The sequence below is a fragment of the Halichoeres trimaculatus genome, unplaced genomic scaffold, assembly GCF_033239565.1.
Source record: "Halichoeres trimaculatus isolate MK-OKI-2021-1 unplaced genomic scaffold, fHalTri1.1 fHalTri1_scaffold_18, whole genome shotgun sequence".
Classification (NCBI taxonomy): Eukaryota; Metazoa; Chordata; class Actinopteri; order Labriformes; family Labridae; genus Halichoeres; species Halichoeres trimaculatus.
The window spans coordinates 7,531,981-7,559,980 of record NW_027437196.1 but is presented as its reverse complement, the minus strand read 5'-3'; the positions used below and the strand labels follow the sequence as shown (position 1 = coordinate 7,559,980).

At 43.3% G+C, this 28,000-nt stretch overlaps 4 protein-coding genes across 7 annotated transcripts; 1 reads left to right on the top strand and 3 right to left on the bottom strand.

The window, feature by feature from the left end:
* Positions 1–28: 28 nt before the first annotated feature.
* On the bottom strand, positions 29–9,316 carry l3mbtl4 (L3MBTL histone methyl-lysine binding protein 4). Of its 3 annotated transcripts, none has more exons than XM_074693464.1 (18): positions 9,125–9,316; positions 6,155–6,206; positions 5,623–5,708; positions 5,428–5,532; positions 5,217–5,352; positions 5,030–5,121; positions 4,802–4,944; positions 4,636–4,712; positions 4,459–4,544; positions 4,198–4,308; positions 3,996–4,110; positions 3,726–3,825; positions 3,117–3,245; positions 2,915–2,989; positions 2,456–2,520; positions 1,822–1,982; positions 1,658–1,720; positions 29–1,571 (listed from the first exon to the last, which is right to left on the bottom strand). In XM_074693464.1, the coding sequence occupies exons 2-18, from the start codon at positions 6,180–6,182 to the stop codon at positions 1,089–1,091; spliced, it is 2,055 nt and encodes a 684-aa protein (XP_074549565.1). In that variant the 5' UTR covers positions 6,183–6,206; positions 9,125–9,316; the 3' UTR covers positions 29–1,088. The 3 variants fall into 3 exon arrangements, with proteins under 3 accessions (XP_074549565.1, XP_074549562.1, XP_074549564.1); XM_074693461.1 differs by having other exon boundaries at positions 1,822–1,985; positions 9,125–9,315; XM_074693463.1 differs by lacking the exon at positions 9,125–9,316 and adding an exon at positions 8,902–9,048 and having other exon boundaries at positions 1,822–1,985.
* Positions 9,317–9,485: 169 nt separating this feature from the next.
* On the top strand, positions 9,486–18,094 carry arhgap28 (Rho GTPase activating protein 28). Of its 2 annotated transcripts, XM_074693465.1 has the most exons (15): positions 9,486–9,610; positions 11,368–11,552; positions 11,625–11,842; positions 12,071–12,188; positions 12,365–12,681; positions 12,875–13,037; positions 14,455–14,546; positions 14,767–14,844; positions 15,005–15,158; positions 15,254–15,336; positions 15,494–15,709; positions 15,794–15,919; positions 17,006–17,133; positions 17,236–17,276; positions 17,366–18,089. In XM_074693465.1, the coding sequence occupies exons 2-15, from the start codon at positions 11,369–11,371 to the stop codon at positions 17,446–17,448; spliced, it is 2,001 nt and encodes a 666-aa protein (XP_074549566.1). In that variant the 5' UTR covers positions 9,486–9,610; position 11,368; the 3' UTR covers positions 17,449–18,089. The 2 variants fall into 2 exon arrangements, with proteins under 2 accessions (XP_074549566.1, XP_074549567.1); XM_074693466.1 differs by lacking the exons at positions 9,486–9,610; positions 11,368–11,552 and having other exon boundaries at positions 11,708–11,842; positions 12,071–12,229; positions 17,366–18,094.
* Positions 18,095–19,001: 907 nt separating this feature from the next.
* Positions 19,002–22,743, bottom strand: zbtb14 (zinc finger and BTB domain containing 14). The gene is made up of 10 exons (XM_074693545.1): positions 22,570–22,743; positions 21,159–21,347; positions 20,887–21,057; positions 20,706–20,801; positions 20,489–20,632; positions 20,104–20,348; positions 19,936–20,021; positions 19,703–19,842; positions 19,521–19,616; positions 19,002–19,416 (listed from the first exon to the last, which is right to left on the bottom strand). Exons 2-10 carry the CDS (start codon positions 21,345–21,347, stop codon positions 19,276–19,278), a joined length of 1,308 nt encoding a protein of 435 aa, XP_074549646.1. The 5' UTR covers positions 22,570–22,743; the 3' UTR covers positions 19,002–19,275.
* Positions 22,744–23,471: 728 nt separating this feature from the next.
* Positions 23,472–27,443, bottom strand: gnal (guanine nucleotide binding protein (G protein), alpha activating activity polypeptide, olfactory type). Its single transcript, XM_074693547.1, has 13 exons — positions 27,050–27,443; positions 26,708–26,859; positions 26,553–26,625; positions 26,240–26,294; positions 26,000–26,119; positions 25,090–25,187; positions 24,810–24,864; positions 24,643–24,716; positions 24,410–24,468; positions 24,209–24,329; positions 23,987–24,117; positions 23,839–23,906; positions 23,472–23,746 (listed from the first exon to the last, which is right to left on the bottom strand). The coding sequence occupies exons 2-13, from the start codon at positions 26,841–26,843 to the stop codon at positions 23,600–23,602; spliced, it is 1,137 nt and encodes a 378-aa protein (XP_074549648.1). The 5' UTR covers positions 26,844–26,859; positions 27,050–27,443; the 3' UTR covers positions 23,472–23,599.
* Between the last annotated feature and the right edge of the window lie 557 nt (positions 27,444–28,000).

The window sequence follows — 28,000 nt, the reverse complement described above, 5'->3', positions numbered from 1 at the left end:
ACCAATCAATGAGCAGCACTTGGGTCAGACTCTTTATTGATATTCAAACACCAACAGGAAGTGATGTAGCATCAACTGAACGAATAACCCAGCACTGTTATCATCAAACCTGAGGAGCTGCTGTTGGTACAAACTGAGCGTGTGCAGTGGAGTGCCCCCTGCTGACCAGGTGAAACTCTGAGTTCACCTCCTAAGGGGGAGGAGTCAGAGTGAAAGGTTGTGTGTTCAAATCCCTGCAACACAGTTACAAATATATATATTTACATGTTTATATAAGTTTATTCATAACTTATAATATTTAAAATAAACTTTAAGATAGAAACGTGTAGAGAAACGGTAGAAAGAACAGAAACTAAAAAATATAAACTCTAAAAGTCTAAACATCAGGAGAGGCTTCTTTACGCTGACCAATCACAGCAGAGGAGGCAGGTCTTCAGATAATGTCATACAAAGGAGAGTCTCTGATGGGAAGTTTGGAGCGGAAAGTCCTGAGAGGAACTGATGACATCATTTGTCACAGAAGGGGGGGAGCTAGTGTGATGTCATTACCTGTTATACACCTATATGGTGTTCAGTCCTGAGCCGTTCACAAGAAAACAGGAAGTGAAAGTCCAACAACATTTCTTCATCGATTTCAAGTTCAGCTTTCTTTATCTTTTTTTAGGAACATGAACTGAACCTGGATTAGGTGTTGATAATCATTGTACAAATGAAATGTTCAAATTGTTTTTGACAAATTTAACAAACTGTCAGAAATTAAAGGATAAAAATCAGCGAACTGTCTTTTCCATCCTGCTCAGGTAGTGGCAGGTGGATGTTCAGTCCGTTTCTGCTCCTGGTTTCTGCTTGTAATAGGGAAAGTTCTGCTGTTCCTCAAAGATTCTCCTCATATAAGCCCCTCCCCCCAAAAGAGGTGGAGCCTAAAAATGAACACGGGCATTCCCTGGTGTTATTTAAGTCTTTCATGAAAAGATGTGAATACAGGGACACCTGAGAATATTAGTGTGACATCAGAGATTATCTGAAATATCATGGGATGGAAAAGTTCACAGGAAAAAGAGGAGGGGCTAACTGATCTGGAACTCCAATCAGGAGTCTTTCATTAGGCTGTTTATTTCATGTTTCTCAGGTGTAATGTCCTCTGTGTGTGATTGGATCCTGTCCTCAGCTGGTGATAGGTTCCTGTCTTCAACTGGTGATTGGCTACTGTCCTCAGCCCATGATTGGTTCTTGTCCCCAGTGTGTGTTTGGTTACTGTTCTCAGCTTGTGATTTGGTTCTGTCCTCAGTTGGTGATTGGGTCCCATCCTCAGGTTCTGATTGGTTCCTGTCCCCACTGTGTGATTCATTGTGGTCCTCAGCTTGTAACTCGTTCCCATCCTCAACCTGTGATTCGTTCCTGTCCTCAGACTTAATTTGTTTCCTGTCCTTGTCCACTGATTGGTTCCTGTCTTCAGTGTGTTTGAACATTAGTATAGAGTTGTAGATTTTGAGAGCAGGACCAAGTTTAATTGACATGATTCTGACGATGTCTCTCTGGGTGAGCAGGAGGAAGGCCCGCCCGTCAATTTGCTAGAAACAGAGGCAGGAACCAATGAAAATCAGACACTTTAAAAGGTGATGTTATAAATGTCAAAGAAGCTGATTGGTGAGCTCACCTCATCCCTGAACTGTTTGGCCTGATCTTCACATCCGGGAAGTGACTCAATAAAGTCCGACACCTGAGGACATACGCACAGGAAACAGAGGGAGAGACTTAAGAATGAGACTTCACTGACCTGTATTTTTCTTTAAGCCTGGACTTTCTGACCTTCATACTGACCTGCTGGACACTCCACTGTTGGACAGTCTCAGCATGGACCCCGAGGACACCTGGCAGCAGTTTGCGGTGTTGTTCCCAGCAGAGCGACAGGTCACGGCCGGGCTGAGCGGACATTGCAGACAAAAAGACAGACTGATGGAGGGCCGCCTGCAGACTGGACTCTGCTGGAGAGACACACAAGTTAAGTGAGACGGACGAGTCAAATTCGGACAGACTCATTAGATCACAATTCAGTGCTGACTCAGCAGGGGATCTCTACAGAAACCTGTCTCACATCTCTGAGCAGTGAGACAGGTCTCAGTGAGCTGCACAGATCACAACAGGCATAGAAACTACGGTGAACTGTTTCCATGGAAACAAGAACTTAATCTGCAGACTGTCTCCATGGAAACAGAGGAGAGTGAGAAGGGTAAGCAAGGATATAAGTGACCCTGGCTGTTGTTATGACAACAAAATAACAACATCATTAATGATCACATGACGCCAGTTAAATGCAGGTGTGCGCTGCTTCAGGATCATCCAGCAGGGGGCCCCAATGCTCCTATAGCTCTGTGACACACACCACAGAAGAAGAAGAAAAACTAACTGCAATAGCCCCCCTGCTGGCTGTTAATTCAGGAGCAGTTTTTGGTACCTGGAGCCAAGGGAAGGTCCTCCTCTTCCTGTTTCACACGGAGCAATTTGGTTGGTTGAGACAGTCTGTGGGTGGAGTCAGAAGAGAGCTAAAACATTTAAAATAAGGAAGTAAAGTGATGCTTGAACTCTGACCCTCCTGTGTCCAGAGACATAGCGTTTACCTGGGGACACAGAATGCTGTGACATCACTTTGCTGAAAATGATTGTGAGTCAGAGCAGCCAGAGAGCATGCTGGGTAATACAACCCCAGCTATGTCTACACCTTTAGTAAAAATTAAACTGTGTGTGTGCCTGTGTGTTATATAATACAGTTTTATATAACCTGCAGAGATTGCCTCCTTTTTACACCCACACACACTCAAAATCACATCATGTCATCTATTCTTAGCAGAGAGTAAGTCAGGAAAGCCAATCAGAGACACCCCTTCATCTCTGCTACACCTGTCTGTCTGCTTACCTGTCTGTCAGTCTTCTTCTTTTCCCAAGGGGCAGCAGAGGTGTTTCTTTGTCTTCAGTTTTCACCTGAACACTTCTGTTGTTTTAAAAGCCCGAGACAGAGGCATCGACAAGTAAGGTAAAAAAAATATGTGCATCATTTTAAATCTTAAATCTATTTTTGATTCAGATTTTTTTTTTGCACCACAGTTACAGAAAGTTACCTGTCTGGTTGGTTGCCATGGTGATACAATGTGACAGGTACGAGAGTGACAGTTCTCTCTCCTCCCAGCCTATCAGGGAGCACGACCTCCTTACGCATGTTGATGTCTGAGTATGGACAGCCGAAGGCACTGCGGGAGATGGAAGCATGACACAGAAACATGAACCATGACTCAGCAAAACAAAACATGAGTCAGCAAAATGAGACAGCAGAATTATTTGAATCTTCCCTTAAAAGCAAACCATTACTTCGCCAAATGGTAAAGATATCAGCAGGACGAAACGTAAGGCAGCAAAAGAAAACATGACTCAGTAGAATTAAGCATGACTCAGCTATACAAAACATGAGCCATAAAATTGAACTTGTCAGCAAATTTTAACATAAGCCATCACAATGAAACATGAGTCAGGGAAATGAAACATGAGTCAGCAAAACAAAACATGACTCAATAGAATTAAGCATGACTCAGCTATACTAAACATGAGTCATAAAATTGAACTTGACAGCAAAGTTTAACATAAGCCATCACAGCCAGCAAAATGAAACATGAGTCAGCAAAATAAAAAATCTCAGCGAGAAGAAACAGGAGTCAGGCACCTTTATGTCTTACCTGTGGTGTCCTGTGTATTTGGCTCCTTTGATGTGTCCAACTCCTCTGCAGCCATGTGTTGGACACACACCCTGAGAGGGGGAGGAGAGGGGCGAGGAACCTGTCTCACACAGAGAAAAGACACAGTGTCAGAGTCATCGTTACATGGGGCCGTGTTACCTGTCTGACATGTCGACCCTCTCTGACATGTCTATCTCTTTCTTTCCCTCTAACTCCCCGATCCGTCTTGCTATCTGACATGTCACTCTCTTTGACCTGTCTCTTTCTGACCTGGGGGTGGGTCCAGTGGGTGTCCCGTACGTTGACACCAGCCAACAGGATGGAGGTCGCTGTGGTCGCTGTCGAACCACACGTCAAACTGCTGAGACCAGCCGTCATAATGCACCTACAGGTAAACACACCTTGTTACAACATCACAGACCTCACAACATCATAACAACCTCCTACAGGTGGACACACAGGAGGACAGTACCTTCACTCTGTGGTTCTCTGTCTCTGTTATCGTGGCAACACGAACCAGCATGGGGTTCCTCCTGTCGACCACTTCTAGTCTGTGGTTCTCCTGGAAACCATGAGGGGCTCTCTGATTGGACAGAGCAACAAGAAGGAGTCAGTCATTAATTTCTGATCTCTGATTTGACAAGAGAGCTGTCACTCATCCTCTGTCCTTTCTGCTTTTTGGTTACCTACTCTATCTCCTTGTTCCCTTCTTTCTCTCCCTGTAATACCTCACCTGTGAGAAGGCCGAAGTGGGAGCAGCTGTGGAACCCGTTTCCTGTAAGTACTCGTCCCACAGGAAGTTCTCTGGGTGCGGGTGCCCTACACAATAAAAGAGCTCAGAGTTACTGTTATATGACACAGAGTGAGTTACTATGTGTACAGGAGATAAAATATGTGCTGTTTGTAGTACCTTGAGGTGCAGTAAGGGGGCGCCCCTGTTCTTCACACCAGCCAACAGGATGGATGTATGGGCTGGAACTGTTACACCTGATCAACACAATCACACCTGGTCACATCTGATGTTGTATTAAAGAAAAACACTGTTCAATCTGTCTCTCTGCTCCTGTCTGTCTCACCAGTAGTCATATGTGTCATCCCAGTTGTCAAAGTGAACCAGGAAGTGATCGTCTATGACATCAGCGACAGAAGCCACACAAACGAGTCCAGGGTTCTTCTTGTCGACCGCCTCCAGCTTCATCCCCACTCTGAACTCACAGCTCTGAGAAACAGACAGGCAGACAGGTGATGAGATAGAGCTGACAGCTTTAAGACACAGACAGAAAGACAGACAGGTGTATACTGACTGCAGTGTGACAGGTAAAAAGCGTTGGCAGGGCCGCCTGAGAGCCTGTGGACTGAAGGTATGTCGGCCAATCAAATTCTGCCTCACTCTGACCTAAAGATAAAGCAAGAGGGAGAAACAGATGGTATGATGTCTGCTCTGTCAAGAGGTTTGAGTGAGAATAGGTAGGAGGGGCTTCCTGTGCTCACCTTTAGGGGGGTGGAGCTTGTGGTTGTTATCTTTACACCAGCCTGGCGGTCTAATGTGGGCGGAGTCAGCATTTACCCAGAAGTCGTAGCACTCCGAGTACCCGTCAATATGGAGACGCATCCGAAAGCCAATTACCTGACAGAGAGACGGGAAACTCATGAGTAACTACAGCTGTGTGTCAGTGTGTGTGTGCAGGTGTGTGTGTGTTACCTCAGCCACTGTCACCACACAGAACATGGAGGGATGCATTGGGTCGACGCCCTCCAGCTTCATCCCAACTTTAAAACCATTTCTCCTCCCCGGAAACGACTGGGACTGAGAGACAGAAAGAGGGGAGGGACACGGAAATGACAACTTTATTGTGTCAAGTGTGTGTGTGTGTGTGTTTGTGTGAGTGTGTGTTACCTGCGCAAACAGTGAGAGTGGAGCAGCTTCAGCTTTCTGTTCGTTCAGGTACTGCTGCCAGGACCAGGAGCGCCTCTTTACACTAACTGAACACATACACACAATATCATAATATCAGTGATGCTAACATGCTAGCTAGCGTGTGATAAAATACTGTAATTTCTTGTTTTTTTTTTTTATTTTGGAGAAAGATATCTAAAAAAAATGAACACTATTACAAGCCCTCTTCCCACTGCTAACTGGTCTGTTGGACCTCTTGTTGTTATCTGCCAATGTGCGTTCATGAGCACTGGAGGCGTGGCTGAAGCCAGTGAGGAGAGATTGGGCTTTTTTCAGTTTTATCACTTCATCTAGCTCTCTTGTGCTGCATTTTCTGAACATCCTAGCAACAATCACCTGCAGTCAGATGAACGCCGCTCTTTAAATGTCTGGGAGGGGTCTGTTTAAGAAAAGGATAAGCAACCAAAGCAACAGAAATGACCCCCCCTTCCTCCTCCCCCTTGTGCTCCTATAATGTGTGTTTGTGTGTTACCTTGAGTGCTGCTGACTTTGTTCTTCATCTTCTTCTTTGGCTTTTACAGGAACTGATGAAGAGGAGAGAAAGTACAGCAACTCAGAGGAGTCAAACAGGTCCTCAGTACACAATAATACAGTAAAACACACATAAAAAGGTCATATAATGACATCACACACACAGTCTTCCATGATTGGCTGGAGCAGTGTGTTTAAACTGTTTAAACCAGCATGTGTCATCTGTCAGTTTAATGATGTCACACTTGGACAGACTACTCATGTCTTACTGTTGTATATAACTTCTCTGCTCATTATGTGATAATGGAGGTTATTCAAGCTAAGGGGCTGAAAGTTAGCATCAGGTCAGCTCTCAGCCTTAAAAGCTTCACAGGAACCACTTCAAAATAAAAGCTTATGAACAGGAAAAAAAACTGGGTGGACAAAAGAGGAGGGTGCCGTAAACAAGGACACTGTTACTCTTTTAAATTAAGGAAATTTTACATTACAGCAGGCTTCAATCTGCAAAGCTAAAAGGCTTTTTATACTTATATTATGTGTATAGGCTGTGGTTTGCACAGTTTACAGTCTAAAAGGTTTTAGTTTCTAAATTTTACAGTCTGGCATTTCATGGTTTTTTTAAGTTTACAGTTTGAGAAGATTTGATGTGTAAAGCTTACAGTTTGAAATGTTTCAATGTGTAAAGTTTACTTTTAGAGGGTTTTTAGTGTGTGAAGTTTACAGTCTAAGAGGTTTTAGTGTGTTAAGTTTACCGTCACAGAGGTTTCAGTCCGTAAAGTTTGCAGGTTGAAATATCTCAGTGTCTAAAGTTTACAGTCTGAGAAAGTTCAGTCTGTAGGGTATACATGCTGTACAGTTTACAGCCTTTCAGACAGAAGTTTGTAAATTTCACAGTTTGACAGGCAATAGTTCCTTTAAGTTTACAGTCTGAGAGGCTTTAATTTGTTATGTTGATAGGTTTTAGTTTGTAGAGTTTAGATAATGTAGACTGTACAGTTTTAATTGTGTTTGAAGTTGTTATTTCTTTCAGTCCGCAGTTTGAGAGGCACTAATCTGTAAAGATAAGAAGTTATGAGGATTTAATCTACACAGTTTGAGTCTTGTTTGAAAAGTTTACAGTCTGACAATCATGCCTGTTAAAGTTCACAGTTGGACTCTCATATAATTTACAATACGGTCCGTAATTTCGGTCAAACTGGCTGTGATGCTTACAGATTTACGGTTTGTAAAGTTTACAGTAGGGCTGCAGCTATCGAATATTTTAGTATTCAAGTATTCTACTGAAAATCCCATTGATTAATTGAATAATCGGATAAAATACATTTTTGTTTAGTTACAGAGCAGTTATTTTTCAAATGAAATTTTTTCTCTTTAAAAATAGAATTTTCTGATACAGCATGTCAATAAGAGCACTTGCTTTGGTAGCTCCAGAATTTGTAAACACACTATGACACATTTTTTGTGCCTTGAACATCTCATTAAATGCTGCAGACCCAAATGGCACCCGTTTCGTAGAATGACCCATTAGTCTCCAAACTCCAGAAAAGAAGCTAGATTTGTTGCTAGTTGCTATTTTTTATAAGAGGTAGCTTAAGGGGTCTGAACACTCTCTTAATATGGCCTCAGCTCTATTTGAAATACCACTCTTTGATCTTTTTTAAAATTAAACGATTCATCAAGGCGGATAAATTTGCTCAAGTATTTTTTGTAACCGAGTGCCTCGAATCATTCGAGGAATTGTTTCAGCTCTAGTTTACAGTCTGGCAGATTTATGTCTGTTAAGTTCATGGTTTGACAGTTTGTATTTTCTTTTAAGCACTGTTAGGTTTACAGTCAGAAAAACTTTAGATTATTAAGTCAACACTCTGACAGTCTACAGGATGTCAAATTTACATTCTGACAGAAAGTTTTTATATCATTTCCAGTCCAACATGTTGTTGTTTGTAAAGTTCATAGGCTCATAGTTTCAGTTTCCTCCTCGAGGTACAATCAAAGTGGGAGGTAGGACTGTTGTTGTGAGTCATTTGTTGGAGTACTTCTGATGACTTAATGGAAACAATCTTTAAAGGTGATAGGTCAGTGAAAAGCACTAGGAAAAACCCTGAAATGTACCATAGTAACAGATTTATCTACTATCTTATCAGTTATTCATAAACTACTATCACATATTACTGTACTGGAGTTCCAGTACAGGGTATGATACAGTGTAAATACTTGAGAGAAAACTTTATTCTTTGACCTTTCTCCCTCACAAAGTTTATGTCTCTGACTCATTTACTGATTCGACTGAAAAGTGTTTCTGTATTATCTGACACACAAATGGACCAGAATGACAAATAGGAAACTGTTTCTATGCTGAATTAACAATATCATAATCAACTTTTCATTTCAAAACAAGAGCTTAGTTTATTTTGTTTATTTTTTTAGTTAAATGTGTGTGGTTTTCACTCCTAACTGCCAGCATTACAATTTTAGAGGATGTATAGTCAGTCATCTAATTTTTTTTTGCAGTTATATATATATTTTTGTTGATATTCAATTTACATTCAGTTTAATTTACCCAACTCAGTTATCTTATTGTTTTCCACTGTTGTGTTGTTGTTCTGTTTGTTTGAGTATTAGAGTGTGTTGAAGTTTGTAATGCTTTCAGAGTGGATGTTACACCCTATAACATTGCCTAAAGACATCCCTAAGGTGGTTATGATTTCATAAACAATAAATTTAAGTATTAAGAAAACAAATCTCAACCTCTTATTGTGAAGGTCTGAGCGGAACTTTGGCAGCTGACGGGTTGGTTCAGGAAACAACAAACAGCAGATTCCCGGCAGTGATCCGCGGCTCTCCCCGCCGGCCTTCGAGCCTCTGAAAGCGGCCTCAGCAGCTGCAGAGAGTCCTTGCAGGGTTCCGGAGAACCGGTCGGAGAGAGAGCCGCGGAGAAGGTACCGGAACTGAGCGTTTAGACCGAACTTACCGTGTGTGACGATCCGCCTCACTCTGCTGACAGCTCCACAACACGGAAATAACGAAGCAACGAGCTGACAGCGCATGCTCCGAGAAAAAGCGAGAAGGGAGAGAGAAGGGGAGGAGAGAGAAAGTCATTTAAAATTCCATTACATGAATAAAAGTTATTCACAGTTTTCAAAACAGAAAGTCATAAACCAGGATATAAAAAAAAAATTAATAATTAAAGCAAAGTGAAAGAAAGGAAATAAAGAAAAAACCTTAACTTCAAAAAGCAACAATTTACAGTGGACCATGTTCACTGTGGGCTTTTTTTTTTTTTTTTTTTTTTTACTTTTTTTTTTCCAGTCTACATGCCACACTAACTGATGGATGGATTCTTCCATCACTCTCAGCGTGTCCAGCTTCTCTTCTGAGAGAGTCCCCGCCTCCCTCCCACCCCTCCTCTCCTCTCTCCATCTCCTCACACAGACCACAGCAGTGGGACTGATCCGAGGTGAGCCTTTTCTTATTTACTAAGAAAATATGAAAATGTTGATTGTTTTGATTACACTATAATAGCTGTTTGGTAACACACTAGATGTTGTGTGTATCATTTCTGAATGAGTTTGATACATATAGATATTGATGGCTGAGAAAGTGGTACCTTGTTGTGCTGATGCTGAATTCCAGGAGGTTGGTGATGCACTGACTCAGACTCTGTTTCATCAAATATAGAACCCTTAATGTGCAATGTCCAGGATTCAGTCTGGTCTGATACTGGTGTGGTTTTGTCTAATAACTTGAAGGTCTAAATCTGGATCCTTCCCCAGACATTAATGGTCTAAAAGAGTTCAGACATCTGAGGTTCAAAAAATGATGGTTACAAAGTGTAACTTCAAACAGTCAGAATGTCTCTGTAAGACTTAAGTGTTTACAGCCAGGTTGTAACATTTAAAGTCAGACTGTAACTAAACTGCCAGTCTGTAAAGTTTACAGTCAGATTGTTTTGTTTGGAATCAGAATGCAAACTTTACAGTCCAACTGTCACAGAAAGAGTCAGACTGTAAAGTTTACAGTCAGAATGTAACATTCAGAGTCTGAATGTATGTTTAACGCTGGAATGTGCTGTTAAGAGAAACTGTAAAGTTTACAGTCAGAATGTGCCGTTTAGAGACATACTGTAAAATTTACTGTTGGAAGGCAAAGTTTACAGTCAGTCTATAACATTTAATTGTAAAGTTTACAGTCAGAATGAAAGACACACTTAAAACACACACTGTACATTCTTGAGCTACACTGTTAAGTTTCAACTAGACTGTAAAGTTTAGAGATAGACTGTATATTTACAGTCAGCCTTCAAAGCTATGCTATCAGATTGTAAAATTTCACTGTTGGATTGTAATTCTTTAGAGTCAGACTGTAATGCTTCACTCAGAACAGGTACTGATTAGTAAACCTCAGCAGGCAGCTGGCAGGATGTTTCCTCCTTACTTATCAACAGATGAATCCTCATAATTGGATATAACCATTATGATGCTACCACTGAGTGCCTACAGCCATTGAATGTTCATCCTTGTACTAATGCTCAGCTTAAGTGCTCGGATTGGCTGTTGATAATGACATCACTTAACTTTTTGGTTTGATGACCTGAAGCTAAAAAAGCATTGAAAGAATGAAACATGTTAAATTTAAAATTAATGTCAGGATCATATCTGATAAAGTCTGGTGCCAGGCGAGACATGTGGAAGAGACTGTCTGAGAAACTCAGACTTTTCATTAGACAATCTTTAATGCTGAATGAAATGATGAGTGAGTTAAACAGAAACGGGAATGAGGTCTGTGGGTTTCTCTGTGCTTTAACGTCTCCACAGGAAGAATAACCAGGTCAGATTACCGTCTGAGGACCTGAGTGAAAGCACCCCCCATCTCCAACAACAAACCATTTCCTCCTAATGGACACTGAGCAGCTAACGTTAGCCTAAGCATCCTACTTTGAGATCCCCTGAGAGATAAAACCATTAACACACACACTGACAACACATACACACACAAACAGGATCAATATTTAATCTGAGCTCAGCTGTAAGAAAAAAAAACTGAAACAGGAGCACAACAAACAGAAACTGAGATTAAATAACCAGAATTATAACATGATCCAGAATCCAAAACAATGATCACATGACTGATGACATCATCAACAGGCGTAGGTCACACCTGTCTTCTCACTTTCTCATGCTCTGATTGGCTGATAAAATCTCTCTTATTTTGCAGTATGTTGTCATCTACGCCCTCCCTCCCCCTTCACTCTGCTGCCCCCCCAGCCCATCAGAGAGTGACCTCTGACCCCCGTAGAGTAGCCATGGAAACCTACTGGAGGGAGGTGCAAAGCATTGAGGAAGAGGCTGAAGAGGAGGATGGGGAGGCAGAGGAGGAGGAGGAGAGGAAGAGTGTGGACGGTGAGTGAAAGTGACATCAGAGAGAGACATCATCTTTACCTTTAACTTTGATCCTTCTTTCTTTACCTGCAGAGGTGGAGCTTGAGGAGGCGTGGTTGACAGAGGCGGGATTATCCTCTCTGGTGACGGGCTCCTCTACAGAAGAGACTCCGCCCCCTCCTGAGGCGCTGCTGTCCACACTGACGCGGCAACAGGTGGCAACCGTGAGGAAGAGGCTGGACAAATACAACGAGACGCTGAAGACGCGAAACAAACAGCCAGTGAGAGACGTTCGAGATGTCTTCACTCAGGTGACCGAACTCACCTACGATCACATCATTTATGAGGAAAAGCTCCTAACTGAGTGAAACACCTTAAGTGCTGGAAACAGCCTCCAGTGGACACTTAGGGTACTGCAGGTTTTGGGACTTATTTTCAGCCCAGAGGTTTCAGGGACACACACTATACTGAGACTGAAAGTACAGATTAAAAAGGATAATGACTCCTCTCTGTCTTTCTGTCTCTTCACACACACACAGTTCCAGGCTGACGATGACTCAGCAGAAAGATGCCCCTCCCCTCCCCCTTACCAAGCCGAGTCACCGCCAAGTCGATACCACACTACCACCAAAACCATTCGCAGACACACTCACAAAGGTACCTGTCTGCATGCTCACCTGTCCGTGGTTCTGAAGCAGGTATTTGTCAGACTTCTTAAATTTTAAATTGTGATAATTAAAGTGTCCTGTAGAGAGCAGCAGTGATCACTGAGGGCTCCAAAGCAAACAGAAAGCGCTAAGTGATACTAAAATCAGATTTTGTTCTGCTTCTAGGACATCCGACTCTGCATATGTTTGTTTTCGACGATCAGTTACCTGAACAGACTCACACAGACACACACTCGCCCCCACACACAGACTCTTCCACAAAAACACACTCTCCAACAAACACAGACTCTCCCACGCAAACACAATCCCCCACACAAACACACTCTCCTGCACGTACGCCCTCGTCGCCTGTCTGTCAGTGGAGAGAAGCTGATTGGGTGCTGCGGGATAGTCCATACTCAGAGGGCGTGGCTGAACACAAAAGAGGCGGGGCTTGCTGGGACTGTCTGCGATTTCATGGAGACAACAATGGTGACGTGCCGGTAATCTTGACCTTTGATCCTTATAACACAGAAAAACTGCAATCTGGATGTTTGCACTACATTTCCCATGATGCCATGTATTTAATCCAGGTTAGCTGAGCATAAATGCCTTACAGATTCTCACTTAATCCTGTTATACTCAAAGGTTGTCTCTGTATGTATAATGTGTGTGTGTGTGTGTCTGTCTGTGTAGTTTGTACCTGTCTCACCCTCTCAGGGTCTCACCCGCGCAGATGACCTGTCGTCATGTGATCTCATCCGCCTTGGCTTCATCTCTCACATAGAGCTCTCCACCTTCCTGCTCGCTCTGGGCATCCAAACCAAACGCACCCGTCCACCACGCCGCAGAACTCGAGGTGCGCTTCATACTAACACCTCAGAGTCACATAGGTTTGAACCAATCACAAAACAGACAGAGGAGGCATCTGACTGGACGGCTTAATGTCTGACTCTGATTGGTTGATTAAAATATGTTAAAGGGGACATATCATGCTGATCCCTGATTTAATACTTATATATAATATAATAAATTTGAAAACAAGACCTTTCACCCCCTGAATTTTCAAAAAATGAGATATTGTATTTTTTCTGATATCCTAGAACGAGATTTGATGCCTCTGACAATAAGTCATTGCCAGTTGGTCGCAAGATTTCGACCGTCGTGACGACACGAGGACCCTTTCTTTTTATTGGAGTAATCTGATAAAGCAGCTCCTCCTCTGTGATGTCAGTAAGTCACACAACCGCCACCGAAGGATACACCCACCAAGAGCCAAGTATAAATACAGCTCCCTACCAGCTCTGGCTAACTTGACTGAGTACTGGATACAGGGACTCTGCTCTGCTGAGCAGCTCAGCTTTACATGGTGAATTAGCAGTTAAAACACTGTAGATTTTAGCAGACGTCATAATACGTGTGAGACTGTGATATTTGCATGCTTGTTCTGACATGCACTATGAACCTGGACCACAATAATGCTGCGGTAATAACATAGTGACGAACTGACGGTAGATGCGATCTTTAGACTACACTTTCAGCATGATGGATAAAATAGACAGAGAAAAGTGAAGGAGCAGGATGGAGCCCTGTTATAGAAATAGTTTATTGGTGAAGTCTGCCTATATTTCCACGTATAAACTATACATGTTACAGTACCGGTGTGACTCAATACACTGAAGCGTCCTGAGATGATCTATGTCCAGGTGGATTTTCTTCCTCCTGAGCTGCAAAACCGTCCGGGTCTGACTCAGGGTCCAATACCAAAGGACGTATCCTACACTCTGCCATTTTATTAGTGCTATCAATGGCTTACGGTGAAGTTTTGGCAAACAGCAAACTCGCTCGGTCTGCTCCATCCAATATGGCGATTTTGTAAATACTGCCATGCTGCAAAAACCGCCCCCTGGCTCTACCCCCTCCGCCCCTCTGATAGAAATGACCAATCAGAGCACAAAGGGCTGTGACGTTGCGAGGTTACTGGAGGTCATTCTCCAAACGGAGCGTTTCAACGAGATCTTCAGAATGGCCTAAAATGAGGATATTGAGAACGCTGTTGTGGGGCAATGAAGGAACTAAATGACTTGTACTGAGGGCAGAAATGCTTTATAGGCATCCTAGTCTGGCATAGTGAAAAGGAGAAACAAGCATGATATGTCCCCTTTAAGATAATTTGAGCAACCAGAACTCAGAAGAAAACTAGGATAGGTTTTCATAAAACACTAGAATGCTAAGCTGTTGCTAACTCTCTCTCTGCCTGTCTGTCTCCTTCTCAGACAGCGGTGTTTTTGCTGTTCCTCTTAATTCGTTGCTGGAAAACGACAGAAAAAAATTCCCAGGGATTAAAATCCCTATTGTCTTCCAAAAGGTAGGAAACCTGTCTGCATGCCAGCCTGTCTATCTGCCATACTTAACAAGTCCCTCCCCCTCGATATTAACGGATGGAACATGGGTTTAACTTTAAAATCCAGTAACAGGTGGAATTAATGTTTTTTGCTTGTTTGTTTGTGTGTGTGTGTGTGTGTGTGTGTGTGTGTGTGTGTGTGTGTGTGTGTGTGTGTGTGTGTGTGTGTGTGTGTGTGTGTTAGCTGTTGTGTATTTTAGAGCAGACTGGTTTGCAGACTGAAGGGATACTCAGAGTACCAGCATCTGCTGCGAGACTGAAGGTAACACACACACACACACACACACACACACACACACACACACACACACACACACACACACACACACACACACAAATCGAACAAATTTAAGTTATTGTGTATTATGTCTTGTGTTTCTGTATAACTTTTCTTCTGTCTGTCTGTCTGTCTGTCTGTGTAGTGCCTGCGTAGAGAGTTAGACAGGTGTTGTGGAGGGTTCGACTGGTCTACAGTGAGACAGGTGGATGCTGCTGGGTTGCTGAAGCTTTTTATAAGAGAACTGCCGATACCTCTTCTGACGCACGCACACCTGTCCACCTACCGCTCAGTGCTGGGTACACACACACACACACACACACACACACAGACACACACAAATTCTGTGTTCTCTGATGGTTTTCTTACTGTTGTTGTTTTCTGACTAATACAGGCGTCCCCTCTGTGGTCCATCAGGTTCAGGCGCTGCAGCTGCTCTGCTTATTACTTCCTGAGGCTCACAGAGATACACTCCGAGTAATGTACACACAATCACACACACACAGACACACAGACACACACACAGGCAACATACAAAGCTGCATAATCTTATCTGTACAGGTGTACTATGAAACACAGTGATATCACATTGCAGTCTAAGCATTGTCTTTGTTACCTGTTTCCATGGAAACAGGCCCTGCTGGTCTTCCTGCGTAAGGTGGTCTCTCATCAGGACCAGAACAGGATGTCCCTGTGGAACGTCTCTATGGTCATGGCACCCAACCTGTTCTCCTGGCACAACCGCGACAACAAGCGCTCTGCCACCAAGCAGAACGCTGAGATGGAGGAAGCGGTGGGCGGAGCTCACCTGGTGAGACTCATGATCACACATCAGGACCTGCTGTGGACTGTAAGTCAGAGGACATACACCCAAACAGAGACTAACATCACTACCTCAGCTGTTTATGATTTCACATCCTGTCCTCTCTGGCAGGTCCCAAGCTTCCTGTTGTCACAGGTGAGACAGATGAATCAGGTGTCCAATCAGAGGCCGCTGAGCCTGAACAACACAAAGAAACGACTGCTGAGGTGGAAAAACGACAAGAATGATAGAAACCAGGTGAGACGGAGAGCAATGAGAGAGCAGGTTAGACAAAGATGCTGCACCCCCAGGGGCGTATTTAGTCGTTTGGGGGCCCAAGGCAAACCCAGTCAATGGGGCCCTCCATGCCCTTGTAACTCATCTTCCTCAGAGCTAGACTGGCCTTCCCTGGGTCCACTGTCTCTTTCCGAGAATCAAGGCATGAGACAGTGCTAATCTTCTACATGGTAACTTAACGCAACTAAATGCATTTCCTCAAGTTCTGTACTTTAGTTTGATTTTGAAGAAAGTGAACACATAATTTAGTCCACTTTGTCCTGGATTTGAAATCTTTTATGGTCAATTGACAGCTTATTTGTCCCACAGTGGGGAATTCACAGAGTAACAGTAACAAACAAGAAAGTATGAAGTGAAAAACATTACGAAAGGTAAATATTGAAAAAAATAATTTACTAAAGAAAAAATATGTAAATATCAAGCACAACATAAAACTGGAAAAAAATCTACTGAAAGAGGTGATATTTACTATCACCATACTTTTTGGTACTATTATTTTAAAGTTAATGTATTTTTATTTGACCCCCTTTCCAGTGAGTTATGTATAGAAAAAAAGAGATTTTGTAAAATAATGTTTATCACCAACTCAAACAGTTTGATTTTGAGAAAATTATCCTATTTCCTGGGCTAGATAAAGTCCTTAAAATCCTAAAAGTCTTATGTTCATCTCAGATCTCAGAGCAACATTGTTTTTATTTCCGACTTGGTTGAAGATAAGAAAAAAATGGGGAAAAAGTGTTTTTTACCACATTCTTCCTGAATCAAATTTTCAGATGTGTTGTAACATGGAATAGCCCATTGAATAAGAAGGGAGGGGGAGTACCCAAAACCATCATTAAAGATTGAGCCTTTTGATGTATTTTGAAGCATGTTAAGTAAGAGTTAGAAAAAAATAAATGCTTTCAATTGAAGAGAACTTCATAAATCAGTTTTTAAGAGATGCTTTGGGGGCCCCTGGGAATCTTGGGGCCCCAGGCAACTGCCTGTGTTTGCCTAATTGTAGCTACACCCCTGTCCTCCCCTTTTCTGATATGATCGTGTGTGTAGATCACAGAGCTTTGTGAAGATGTGATCCGGGTTCAGGCCCCCCTGAACAGTAAGGTTTCCATGGTGATTCGACTTGATGGCCTTACAACAGCCAAAGATGTCACAGCACGCTTTAAGGGTGACAACAGGTAACACGCGTACACACAACCTGCATCACTTTCTAAACTTGACTGAGCACATCCATTTTATTTTGATGATGGGTTTTTCTCTCTACCTGCCTGTTCTCTCAGCGCTCCTGTTCAGCACCTGTATGAGGTTGGAGGAAACATCAGTGAGTAATTCTTCAAAAAACATACTAACATCAATCCCCCACTGCAGGATTCCTTTACATAACTCTCTCTCTGCCTGTCTGTCTCTCAGGTGAGCGTCGTCTCCATCCAGACTGCGTGCTATTGGACGTTTACAGAGTGAATCCTCATTGTGATTGGCTGATTAAACCCTAACACAAACTGTCTCATGCCTTGCTCTATCCTTCACCTGGTCTTAACAACCATCCTGTCTGTGGTTACTGGTCTGTCTGACTGTTGTTCTGCTTTGTTATTTATTAAATGTTATATTGATTTAAACACAGAGAGGTGGAGTGGTGTTTGGCTCCTCCTGGTGGTCGGAGTCAGTCTCTGCATACTGAGATACACTTGCATGGTTTCATAACCCATTTCAGTTTCAGGTCTGAAAACACCAAAGTGGACTTTGACTCAGTTTAATATCATCTCTGAGCTCAGTTAGTTTAAAGAGGGTAATGATTTTTTTAAAAGACTTTTTTGTGGCTTTAATTTGTCTTCCTGGTGCCCCCATAGTAGTTTAACATGATTTACGCTGCGCTCCATTTGTACTCAGAAGTTGAAATGTCCACACCACCCCTGAGTTCCCGGTAGGAAATTCTGAGTTCAAGGTTAAACAGTAATAAAGCTCCTGTTAAATTCTTTTTATTTTAGAATTTCTGACTTGTATTCATCACAATAAATCAGCCGTATATATAGAATTATTCCATGTTTATATACACAGAAATACTGCTGTTATGGCAAGTTTTTCTGACTTGGCAACTGGAACACTGAACTCAGACTTAACGTCATTACTACTCCCAACTTCCTAATTCCGAGTATGTAGGAGCCAAGCTTTGGTTTGTTGATCGATGTTTCTACGTTCGGTTACATTTGTTTGGTTTCTATGGCGATGCGCAGGTTTGGGTCACCTGGGCACCTTGTTGGACACCCGGTAAAGTTATATTAGTGGCTGTTTCACTTGCACTAGGGTAAGGGTAATTTTTGTTGACCGCTCGCTTTTGTTTGTGAGGATTTACGTTTGGCACAGGTGTACACAACAACACCATATGTGCGCATGTAATCTTTTAAAAGCACAGCTGAATCCAAATAAAATAACTTTGAAACTCTGAACTCTGGGTGCTTCGTGGAAACAGCAGCGAGTCACACAATAAGGACCTATCTCTGCTTCATGCAGCATTTAAGGCACTAGAAAGCCGCATCAGAGCACAAATGGTATGCAGCAATAGAACCAACCTATTCTTCTCACACAAGTGTTTTTAGCCTGCTGTCTCTTTAAGGCTCCCCCTTCCCTCTGATTGGCCAGTGCTCTGGAGGCCTGCCAGGGGTGAAGCTATAGGCAACCCTTAGTAAACAGCTGAGGTCTGCTCCTTCGACATGTCCTAAACCAGTCCGCAAGAAATGATATGGTGAAAAAAGTAATTTAAGCGTGTCTCATTAAGGTTTTGCTCTATTTTTGAACAGATTGATTTTTGCAGTTTACAGATTCAGAGATTTCTACAACATGCGAATATGTAGCAGTTTGAAAATCTGCGTGTTTGGTTTAAACATCCAGCATTGTTTATATCCATGTTTAAATATGGAAAAGCATGATACCCCCCTCTTTAATATTTAATGTGGTTTCTGTGCGTCATGAAGGTAAAATAAAACATGGAATGATAAAAAGCAGCTCTGCTCATGAAACTGAACAGAACAATGTTTTTATTTTAAACAACGACACAAACAACTTAAAAATGCTCATTTTCTGTACAGGGTTTGGTTCACACCATAAAAAAGGTTTCTTTAATTTACAAAGAGACTTCATTACAAATTATACATGATAGAGGTCAGTCATGATCACGTGATTTCATATGAACCGTGAGGTCATCTGTGAGGTCAACTGTTCATAAAAAGGTTCATTTTTGATCACTGATTCAATTTAAATAAAGAAACAGAGGACCTGGAGGAGGAGGAGGGGAAACTGATGGAGGAGAAGAGGAGGAGGAGGTGTTAGGAGCAGCCGATCGAGTCCAGGTGCTGCTCCTCAGCGGCCATGGCGGCAGCCTGCAGTGTCTCTGTGTCGCTCTGCAGAGGATTTAGCTGCTTCCTCTCACTGTGCATGTTGTTCTCGTGGCGCTTCAGATCTGATGCCTGAAAATACAGATAGACCTTAAACACACCACTAATGCTAAAGCTAATATTGTTTCATTGTAGCATACAAGTTAAGGCTTTAGCAGCAGCATTAGCTTGACTACCTTGGCGAAGGCCTTGGTGCAGGACTGACAAACGAATGGTTTCTCCCCTCTGTGTCTCCTTTCATGGTCCTTCAAGTGAGACTTGTGTTTGAACGCCTGCAGAAGGACAGAGAGACTGACAGGTAAAAAAACAGACAAACAGGGAAGTGACAGACATGTGAGAGACAGATAGGTGAGCTGACCTTATCACACATCTGGCAGGCGAAAGGCCTCTCGTTGCTGTGGACTCGTTCATGCTTTTTCAGGTCTGGCGCTCGTATGAATGATTTCCCACAAACGTCACACCTGTATGGTTTGAAGCCTGTGTGGATCTTCAGGTGTTCTGAAACACACAGGTGAAGGCAAAAAGCAATCAACAAAACTTTTCTTGCTGACCTGTACTTCATCACAGCTTAGAGCTCAGGTGTATTCTTACCTTTCAGGTGAGCATGTGTGGTGAAAGCTTTAGAGCAGATCTCACAAGCAAAGGGACGCTCAGCTGAGTGAAGCTTTTCGTGTTTCCTGCAGGTGGAGAAGACAGGTGAGGTCACAAAGTGTGTTCAGGATTACAGTTAGCCAGGTGAGCTGCGTTTATGTTGAGTACCTGAGTCTGCTTTCGTCTAGGAAGGTCTTGCCGCACACCTGGCAGGCGAGCTGTTCCCGTGTTCCATACAGCAGGTATTCAAACTTCATGTCGGTCGTGGCCGTGGACCAGTTTGGCGGCTGCTCGTCCTTCACCTCCCCCATACTGTCTGTAAACGTTAGCGTCTGTGTGGTGTGGTGCTCTGCTCCTAGCTCTTTAGGCTCTGACTCCATCTCTGCCACCACGTCCTGGTCGTAGCAGGTCACCTGGTGGGGACACACAGGTGGAGTTACTCAGGTAAAGTCAGCAGGTGTCTTCTTATATCACTGTCCAGGTAAGGACAGTCTGGGGTGTGTTAAAGGTGCACTCAAGTAAAGAAAGGCAATCACTATATGTGTGTGTGTACCTTATGTACATCCTCATTGGTCAGTTCTTTCAGGATGGCTTCCTGAACTCGTAGCGCTGCGCTGGGCGATTTATCCAGCTCCTGATTGGCTGATGCCTCAACAAGGTCATCTGCTGTGGGCGTGTCATCATGCTCCCCAAGCACCTACACACACACACACACACAGATCAGTATGGAACACTAGAGGTCATCAGAGTTGATAATAATATGTGTTTACCTCAGCGTCAGCAGCAAGCTGAGCTTCAGGTGGCAGCGCCATCTTCACAATGTCGTACGGAAACTTGTCTTTGTCCTCTGAAGACACATCTCGTTTCTGTGAACAAATGAACGCATCATCACACAGAAGGAGGAGCTTTACCTGTCCTCCGGTGTGTGTCTGTTACCTGTATGTGTGTTACCTGTGAGCAGAGCTTGTCCAGGAAGCGTATGCCGAGGATCTGTCCTGATGACATCATCAGGTTGACATCTCTTTTTTTGACAGAGATCTTGGCGGTGTACATGTAGTTCAGCACCTCCTCAAAGATATCTGAGCGAATAAAATCGATCTCTATAACCGACGAGTTATCCACCTGAGGACAGACACGTGAGTCATTATAGTGGGATGTCACAGGTAGGTAATCAGACTCTGTGTGTGTGTGTGTGTGTGTGTGTGTATGTGTGTTATAGGTACCTCATGTTTCTTAAACAGTTTTTTGAAGTAGTTGGAGCAGGCCGCGAGTACACAGCGGTGAGCTCTGAACTTCACATCTTCAACGACCACGGCGATGTCACAGTGCTCGCCCTCCAGACGCTGCTCATTCAGGAGCTTCAGGAAGATACTTTTGTGCTCGTCGTCAACGTACTTTACCGTCTCCGCCATCTGAGACACAGAGGAGACACACAGAGGACATCCACAGATTTAACTTTGATAATATGTTTTGGTGTCCCAAAGGAAGGACTCAGAGACATAGTAAGTATCTATTCATGTTTTTCTGCTTAAACCTACTGTAAAGTCAAGACTACATTTCCCATGAAGCTTTTGGGGATCTGAGTGAAATTTCAATTTATTTCCCCTGTTCATGCTGACTACTCTCACGTGCTGACTGTGCAGGTGATCTATCTAATGTGTTTATTAAATGTGTAATCATGGGAGTAGGCCACGTGACCCTCTGCTCCCCCAAGTGCCTGGCTCAACGGTACACTGCCCCCCTACCACTGTTCCCAATAGTTCATGTACCTCTGCTGTCGCGGGCATGAGCTCCGGAGCGCGTGCACGCCCCATGAAGCATTGAGTGCACGTGCGGACTGAGAGGAGACAGGATGTAAGCACGAGTACTTTCACTGACTTTGCCGGGACTGACCCGGGTTGGCAGGTTTGACTCTGAACCGGGACCATCAGCGGAGTCCAGTTTCTGCACTGACTGACCCCGAGTCTCTGTAACCCCAACTGAAGCGGGCTGTGCTAACGGGCAGATAAGTTTGCCCTGAGAGCAAAAAGCGGATCCGGATCAAACCATGCTAGCTGTAGACCGGGTAAGGTATCGGCGGAAGAAAGGGGAGTTACGAGAGCGGCCAGATAAGGAACTGACAGCTATGCTTTTAAGGCTAACGTTAGCCTGCAAAAAGCTAAAGGTGCTAAATTTACAACCCTCGTGGTGTGAAACGACTGACCGGGGATACGAACCGGGGACATAGAGTCTGTGTTAGTGTGTAAACCGACTGCGGTGTGTTTAATGTCAGTGGTTATTCGCAGTGTTTGAGTTAAATGGCGGACAGTCTGGCCTTCTGTTCATCTTTCTTTCAAAATGGCGTCACTATGCTTTTCTGTTTCCCCGTCCTCCCGGTTCCCCCGATAAATTTGCAAACCGTTACAACCGCCAGCCGGATGGGGAGCGGGCCGCGTGCTGGCTCGCGGACCCTTCACTCCGCCGTCCTCGGGACCGACACACAGGCACGCGAGCAGCGGCGCCGCGGCCTCGCAACACGAACGAGACGAGGCTCGAGCGGCCATGAACGGCTCGAGAGCGCGCAGACATCCCCGCGGAAACAGCAGCCGTAGCAGGGGACTAGAAGAGCGCCGGGACAGGGAAGCGGGCTCTTACCGTCACAGAGGCACAGTGTGAGCTACTATCTCTGGGTGTGTCAGCACCGGGAGCCGGTACACACTTTGTCCAGTTGTTGTTGTTGTTGATGAGGACGAGCGCAGAGCGGAAGGCCGCGCTTTGCGCCAGCACGTACACACTGCAGGGGCACGCAGGCAGCGGGCCAAAGATCCTCTGTGGGCGAGACGGATCACTACCTTCCACGCATGCGCACTGGTCTTGTGACCGAGCATGAAGCAAAGGGACGGTGGGAGAGTAAACTGAAGGCTCTCTGACAGTTAAGGGTTTTCTGACAGAACAGGAATTACTGTGGCAGTCTGATGAGATTAAAATGCAGAGTTACTGTGATAGTGTCACTCAAAAAAAAAAAAAAATGACTTAACCCTAGGCCCCAACAGATGAGAACTAGTGTGTACTAAATTTGATCTTCAGTCACATGATTCCTTAAAACTCTCTGAAAGTTCATGAAGCTGTCAGGGCTCAGTGGCAACCTCAGGTCAGAGCTTCCTGTTTGATCCTCAGCTGAATGTTTATGCAGTCAGAGAAACCTTTCCCTTACTCTCTGTTTTGAAATTAAATTGATCTCAACTTCTCTCATCAATAAATGAGCAGCTTTCATAGATAACTGGAAGTTTGAACTACTTTGCAAAAACACACAGACAATGTAAGCCCAGCTTTAACAAACAATCATTGAATAAACAAAATAATTCTCTCAAACAAATCTAAAATCTTTTATTCAATCCATCAGGTATAAATAGGATCTTCTAATCATCTGAGAAATTAGTAATATCATAGCCTGCAGCAGCCAATCAGAGAAAAATATATAAATTAAAACAAATTTAAAACAAAAAATGACTCTACTATTCCCTTCATAGCATCAGACAAGAAAAAAATCCCATTTTTCTTACAAAACTACATTACCCATAATCCCCCGCACCATAAACAGAGACAACAGGAGCAAGTGTATACACAGCTTATTCATACATGTGAATGATTTTCAATGAGCATTAAATGAGGGCCGAATAGCCAATCAAAGGAGCTCGTACTGCCTCAGATGCATGCGCTGGATGATGTCACGACAGTCGTTGAAAACTCTGCGAATGTTTTCTGTATCAACGGCACAGGTGAAGTGGGGATAGCAGTAATGTTTCCCATCTCCGCTGGCTGTGCTGATCCTCTGAGAGACAGACAGGTCAAAGGCAGGTTAGAGAGCTACAGACAGGTCAAAGAGACAGACAGGTGAGACAGAAATACAGGTGGCTTTGTTACCAAGAACTCATCTCTGATGAAGAATTTTGCTCTGGTGACTCTTGGGTCTTCGTCAGCATCTGGAACAGCTGCACACACATACACACATCATTTGTATGTATTTGAATTTTTTCATCATGTATTATGTTTATGAGTCATATGATCTCACCTTCGGCAGGAACTTGATAGTTTGTGTATTCTGGGAAATAATCTTCCAGTTTAGATTTTCCTGCCAAAATCTTGTCAGCGAGGACATCCTGTTTATTGAGGAACAAGATCACTGAGATGGTCTTCAGAAACCTGTGTCGAATCAGAGAGCACAGACCGGTTAAACAGAGCCAATAAGGGAGCAGAGATGGAAACCGCAGCCAATCAGAGGGCAGGTTGTTACCTGTTGGTCCAGATGGACCTAAACAGATCAAGTGACTCCCTCAGACGGTTGGTGGAGTTGTCCTCTCTGATCACCATGTTGTAGCTGCTGCTTGCTGCCACAAATATAATCGCCGTCACATCTGGGGACAGACTAACACTCAGCACCTGTACACCTGTCCAAAACTACCTGTTATAAACACAAGTCCATATATGTACTTACCATTAAAGCACTGAATCCACTTCCTGCGCTCGTCTCTTTGTCCTCCTACATCAAACATACTGACAGGGGGACACACAGATTGGTGGGTTGGTAAACAATTATACCTTTCTGCAGTTGAGTAAGTAAAATAAAAATATAAATAAGGTTCGAAAGATTTTAAGTTAGTGCATTTTAACAAAGTGAATAAGGTGATTGGTCAGATGGACAGAAGGGGAGGGGCTAAACACACTCACTGGAAGTTGACCTTATCGACCTGAAACCTGGTTTCAAAAATTCCTGAAGTCAAAACTCTGCAACGCAATAAATCCTGCAAAAGAAGAAGAACAAAAAAATAATTTTACTGAGGAGCTGGTAACATGTGAGTCATCACAAAGCTGTGACGTGATTGGTTAGATGTTACCTGGTCAGTAGGTGTATAGTCTGACCTCCTGACAGCATCCAACCTGTCCAAGAAGCTGCAGCACACACACACACACACACACAAACAAATTCAGGTGTAGAAAGGTGTCTATAATTAACCCAACATGACTTCAAAACCCCTTCCCTTAATGCCCACCCACCAGGGTAAATGGAGCGCTATGATTGGTCCATTGGGATAAAAAAAATGTCAGAGTAGCTCTGAGTGTGTCAACAAATGAGGAGAGGGAGAAAGTATGTGTGTGTGTGTTTGTGTGTCTTACTACTTAGCGCAGTCAATCAGCTGATATTCATTGGAGCGTTCGAAACATGCCTTCACGCCATCATCCTCCCACAGCTTCTGAGCATGCTCGAAGAACTCCTGAGAGGCAGAAGGAAAGGCAGTTTAAATAGTGTATGATACCAAAATAAACACAACAGCGAATCGCTTTTTGTATTACAGAGAATAAGAGGGCCGAGACTAGAACCCTGTGGTACACCTTCATACATCTGAACACAGAGCTGGATCATAAACAAGATGTAGATCTTTAAACAAGGTTGATTTAATGTAATTCTTTGTTAAATGTCTAATACATAGAAACGCACTGATCAAATAACCTCAAACACATCATGACATGTATGTATGCGTGTGAATGTGAGGAGTTTAGAGGCCACATAGGAAGCTGCTTGTTTTGTCTCTGTGTGTCTTAAGAGACTCAAGATGTTTGGCTAATGAGGCCTCAGGTGAGACACACACACACACACATACACACAGCTGCATATGTGTGTGAGTGTGTGTGTGTCATCCTGTGTGGGTTGAGTCCCGTGTTAACTTGTTACATCAGGTCATTATGATCATTTAAACAAACAACCTTCTCTCTTGGTGCTTTAAAGGGACAGTCACCTGTTTCACCAAATCAGGTGGATTCACCTGCCCATGTCATGGCTGACATTAGCATGCTTATATCAGTATGCTAACAGTAAATGCCAGACTGTGATAGGCTGAGTTTTACAATTCCATGTGATGCACAGTTTAAGGATCATTCTGTAGAGATCATTAACTCCCATCACACATCACGCAGGTAAACATCATATCCATTAAATTGACCAATCACAGCAGGGACCAAAGTCACATGACCAAGTTGTCATTAGCATGTGGCATGTAGCGTGACTGAACTAAACTGTGTGTGTTACCTCTGTGTATTCAAAGTCAGACAGTGGTGCAATGCTCTTGATATAGTCGATCCTGAACTGGTTACCAGGGTTTCCCACTGGAATGGGAGGAGTCAGCATAGTCATGGCTGAAACAATGGTCTGTGACACACACACACACACTTCATCAGTGATTCCAACAAATTTCTTATTCGCAAACCACAACATTTTAAACCAATCAGAGATCACGTAATTTCATGCGATGAAAATCATGTGACATACCACAATAGCATCCTTTACATTCTTCCTAATATCTTGGATCTTTTGCTGCTTCTCTCTGAAAGATAGGCATAAAATATTTGATTTATCTGCTAATAAAAGTGTCTGTATCATTTATCTCTTAAACCAGCCGATCAGGGAGTAATTGTGGAATTATTCTTTTTAAAAACAGAACTGCACCTTTAATTCCTTTATCTATAAATATCAAGCATGTAATGACTCACTGATTATATTTAATAATCAAACAAGAGAAAAAAAACTTCCACACCAAAATAAAAGCCTGGACAGAGAATCTAAAAGATAAAGTTTGACTCACTCAGCGTTAAAACCGTCAACATGAAGGATCCTCATCTGCTTCACAATTGTACTTTTACCAGATTCACCAGCTCCTGCAGAAAGACAGGTAATAGGGAAAGACAGGTGAGAGGGAGAGACAGGTGAGACTGGTAGGTAAGAGGCAGACGGGCTTACCCAGCAGTAGCAGTCTGTGTGTAGCTTTGTACGCCTGTCTCTCTTTCTGCAGCTGTCTCTCGATTTTCTTGTTTGCTTCTCGTTTTGCTTTTTCATCCAAACGTTCCTCCTCCGTTTTCCCGCCAAGACAGCCCATCTCACCTGGAAGCACACTTACCAGAGCAGGAAACAACAGGTAACCAGTTAACCAACAATAACAAAGGAGGAACACACCAGTTCACCACCAACAAACTTTGAGAAATTAGTTTATAGCTTCAAAAAAACATTATTCTTTTAAAATCAACTTGTTTCAACATTGAGTTTCCGACCCCAGTCAAATCAGTTAGCTCGGTGACCCAGTACCTGAGACCTGGCGGTTCTAACCTGCAGCTGTCGGTCACCGTGTCTTAGCACGTCCACACAGGAGAGTTTTTCTGTCCGTCCATCAAAGTCCAAAGAGAGAAAAAAGTTAATCAATCAGTCAACATCCCTGAGTGTCCTCCACCTGATCAGATCCACTTTAGTCCACTTCAGATGGATGGGTTCAAACCTCCTACTGGTATTCTGATGGTTTCTCTGGTTTAACAGAGAGCAGAGACACACCTGAGCATCTCTCTGTCTCTGCCCCCTTCCCATTAGTGCCTCATTAGTCGTCTCTGTGTTTTCTGTCTTTGGGGGATTTTCATGTTTTTCCTCTCATGTCAGTTTGCTGCCTGACAACCAGCAGCTCCCTCTCAAACAAAAACTCACTCTGTCCCTGTTTTTAATTCTGGGCTATAAAAGACCAGGTTATACCCTGAGACAAGGTTTAAATCTGGTTTTCAGTTGTAGTCTGGACTCCTTGAAACGAAGTAAAGTCCAAAACTCTGCAAGACAAGGTTTTGATCCAGATTCTTTGGGTTTGGTCTAGGGTTTGTGAGATCACATTTCAGTCCAGACCTCACACTTGGTTTCAATGTGTATTTTGTAAGAACAGGTTTTGGTTCCAGATTCTGTGTCATCTTTTTTTCTGGCTAGACTCTGAGGGACCTGTTTTTAGTTTGAGTTCTGTGAGGACAGGTTTTAAGCCAGATGTGAGACCTGGTTACAATCTGAAGTCTAAGAGTCATGGACTCTGTAAGACCAGATTTTAGTTCTGAGTCTGAGAGATCTTTTTTTGTCCAGATGCAAAGAGACCAGACCAAGTTTGAGTCTGAACTCTGTGAAACAAGGTTGGTGTCCGAAAATTTGAGACACAAACTTCAGTCCAGACTTGGCGCCACTAGGTTTTAGTTCAGACCCTGATAGACCAGCAGTCAGTCTACACATGAGCCC

Coding starts and splice junctions, on each gene's coding strand:
- l3mbtl4 (XM_074693461.1), bottom strand. CDS start 6,182: ATGAAGAACAAAGTCAGCAGCACTCAAG. Junction 1,721..1,821: donor AACAGTGGAGTGTCCAGCAG/GTCAGTATGAAG, acceptor GTATGTCCTCAG/GTGTCGGACTTTATTGAGTC. Junction 1,572..1,657: donor CCAAACAGTTCAGGGATGAG/GTGAGCTCACCA, acceptor CTCTGTTTCTAG/CAAATTGACGGGCGGGCCTT.
- arhgap28 (XM_074693465.1), top strand. CDS start 11,369: ATGTTGTCATCTACGCCCTCCCTCCCCCTTCACTCTGCTGCCCCCCCA. Junction 14,547..14,766: donor TCCCTATTGTCTTCCAAAAG/GTAGGAAACCTG, acceptor TGTGTGTGTTAG/CTGTTGTGTATTTTAGAGCA. Junction 14,845..15,004: donor CATCTGCTGCGAGACTGAAG/GTAACACACACA, acceptor CTGTCTGTGTAG/TGCCTGCGTAGAGAGTTAGA.
- zbtb14 (XM_074693545.1), bottom strand. CDS start 21,347: ATGGCGGAGACGGTAAAGTACGTTGACGACGAGCACAAAAGTATCTTC. Junction 20,022..20,103: donor CTAGACGAAAGCAGACTCAG/GTACTCAACATA, acceptor CTCCACCTGCAG/GAAACACGAAAAGCTTCACT. Junction 19,617..19,702: donor CCTGCCAGATGTGTGATAAG/GTCAGCTCACCT, acceptor GTCCTTCTGCAG/GCGTTCAAACACAAGTCTCA.
- gnal (XM_074693547.1), bottom strand. CDS start 26,843: ATGGGCTGTCTTGGCGGGAAAACGGAGGAGGAACGTTTGGATGAAAAA. Junction 26,120..26,239: donor ATGTAAAGGATGCTATTGTG/GTATGTCACATG, acceptor TGTGTGTCACAG/ACCATTGTTTCAGCCATGAC. Junction 25,188..25,999: donor CTGACTTTGAATACACAGAG/GTAACACACACA, acceptor TCTGCCTCTCAG/GAGTTCTTCGAGCATGCTCA.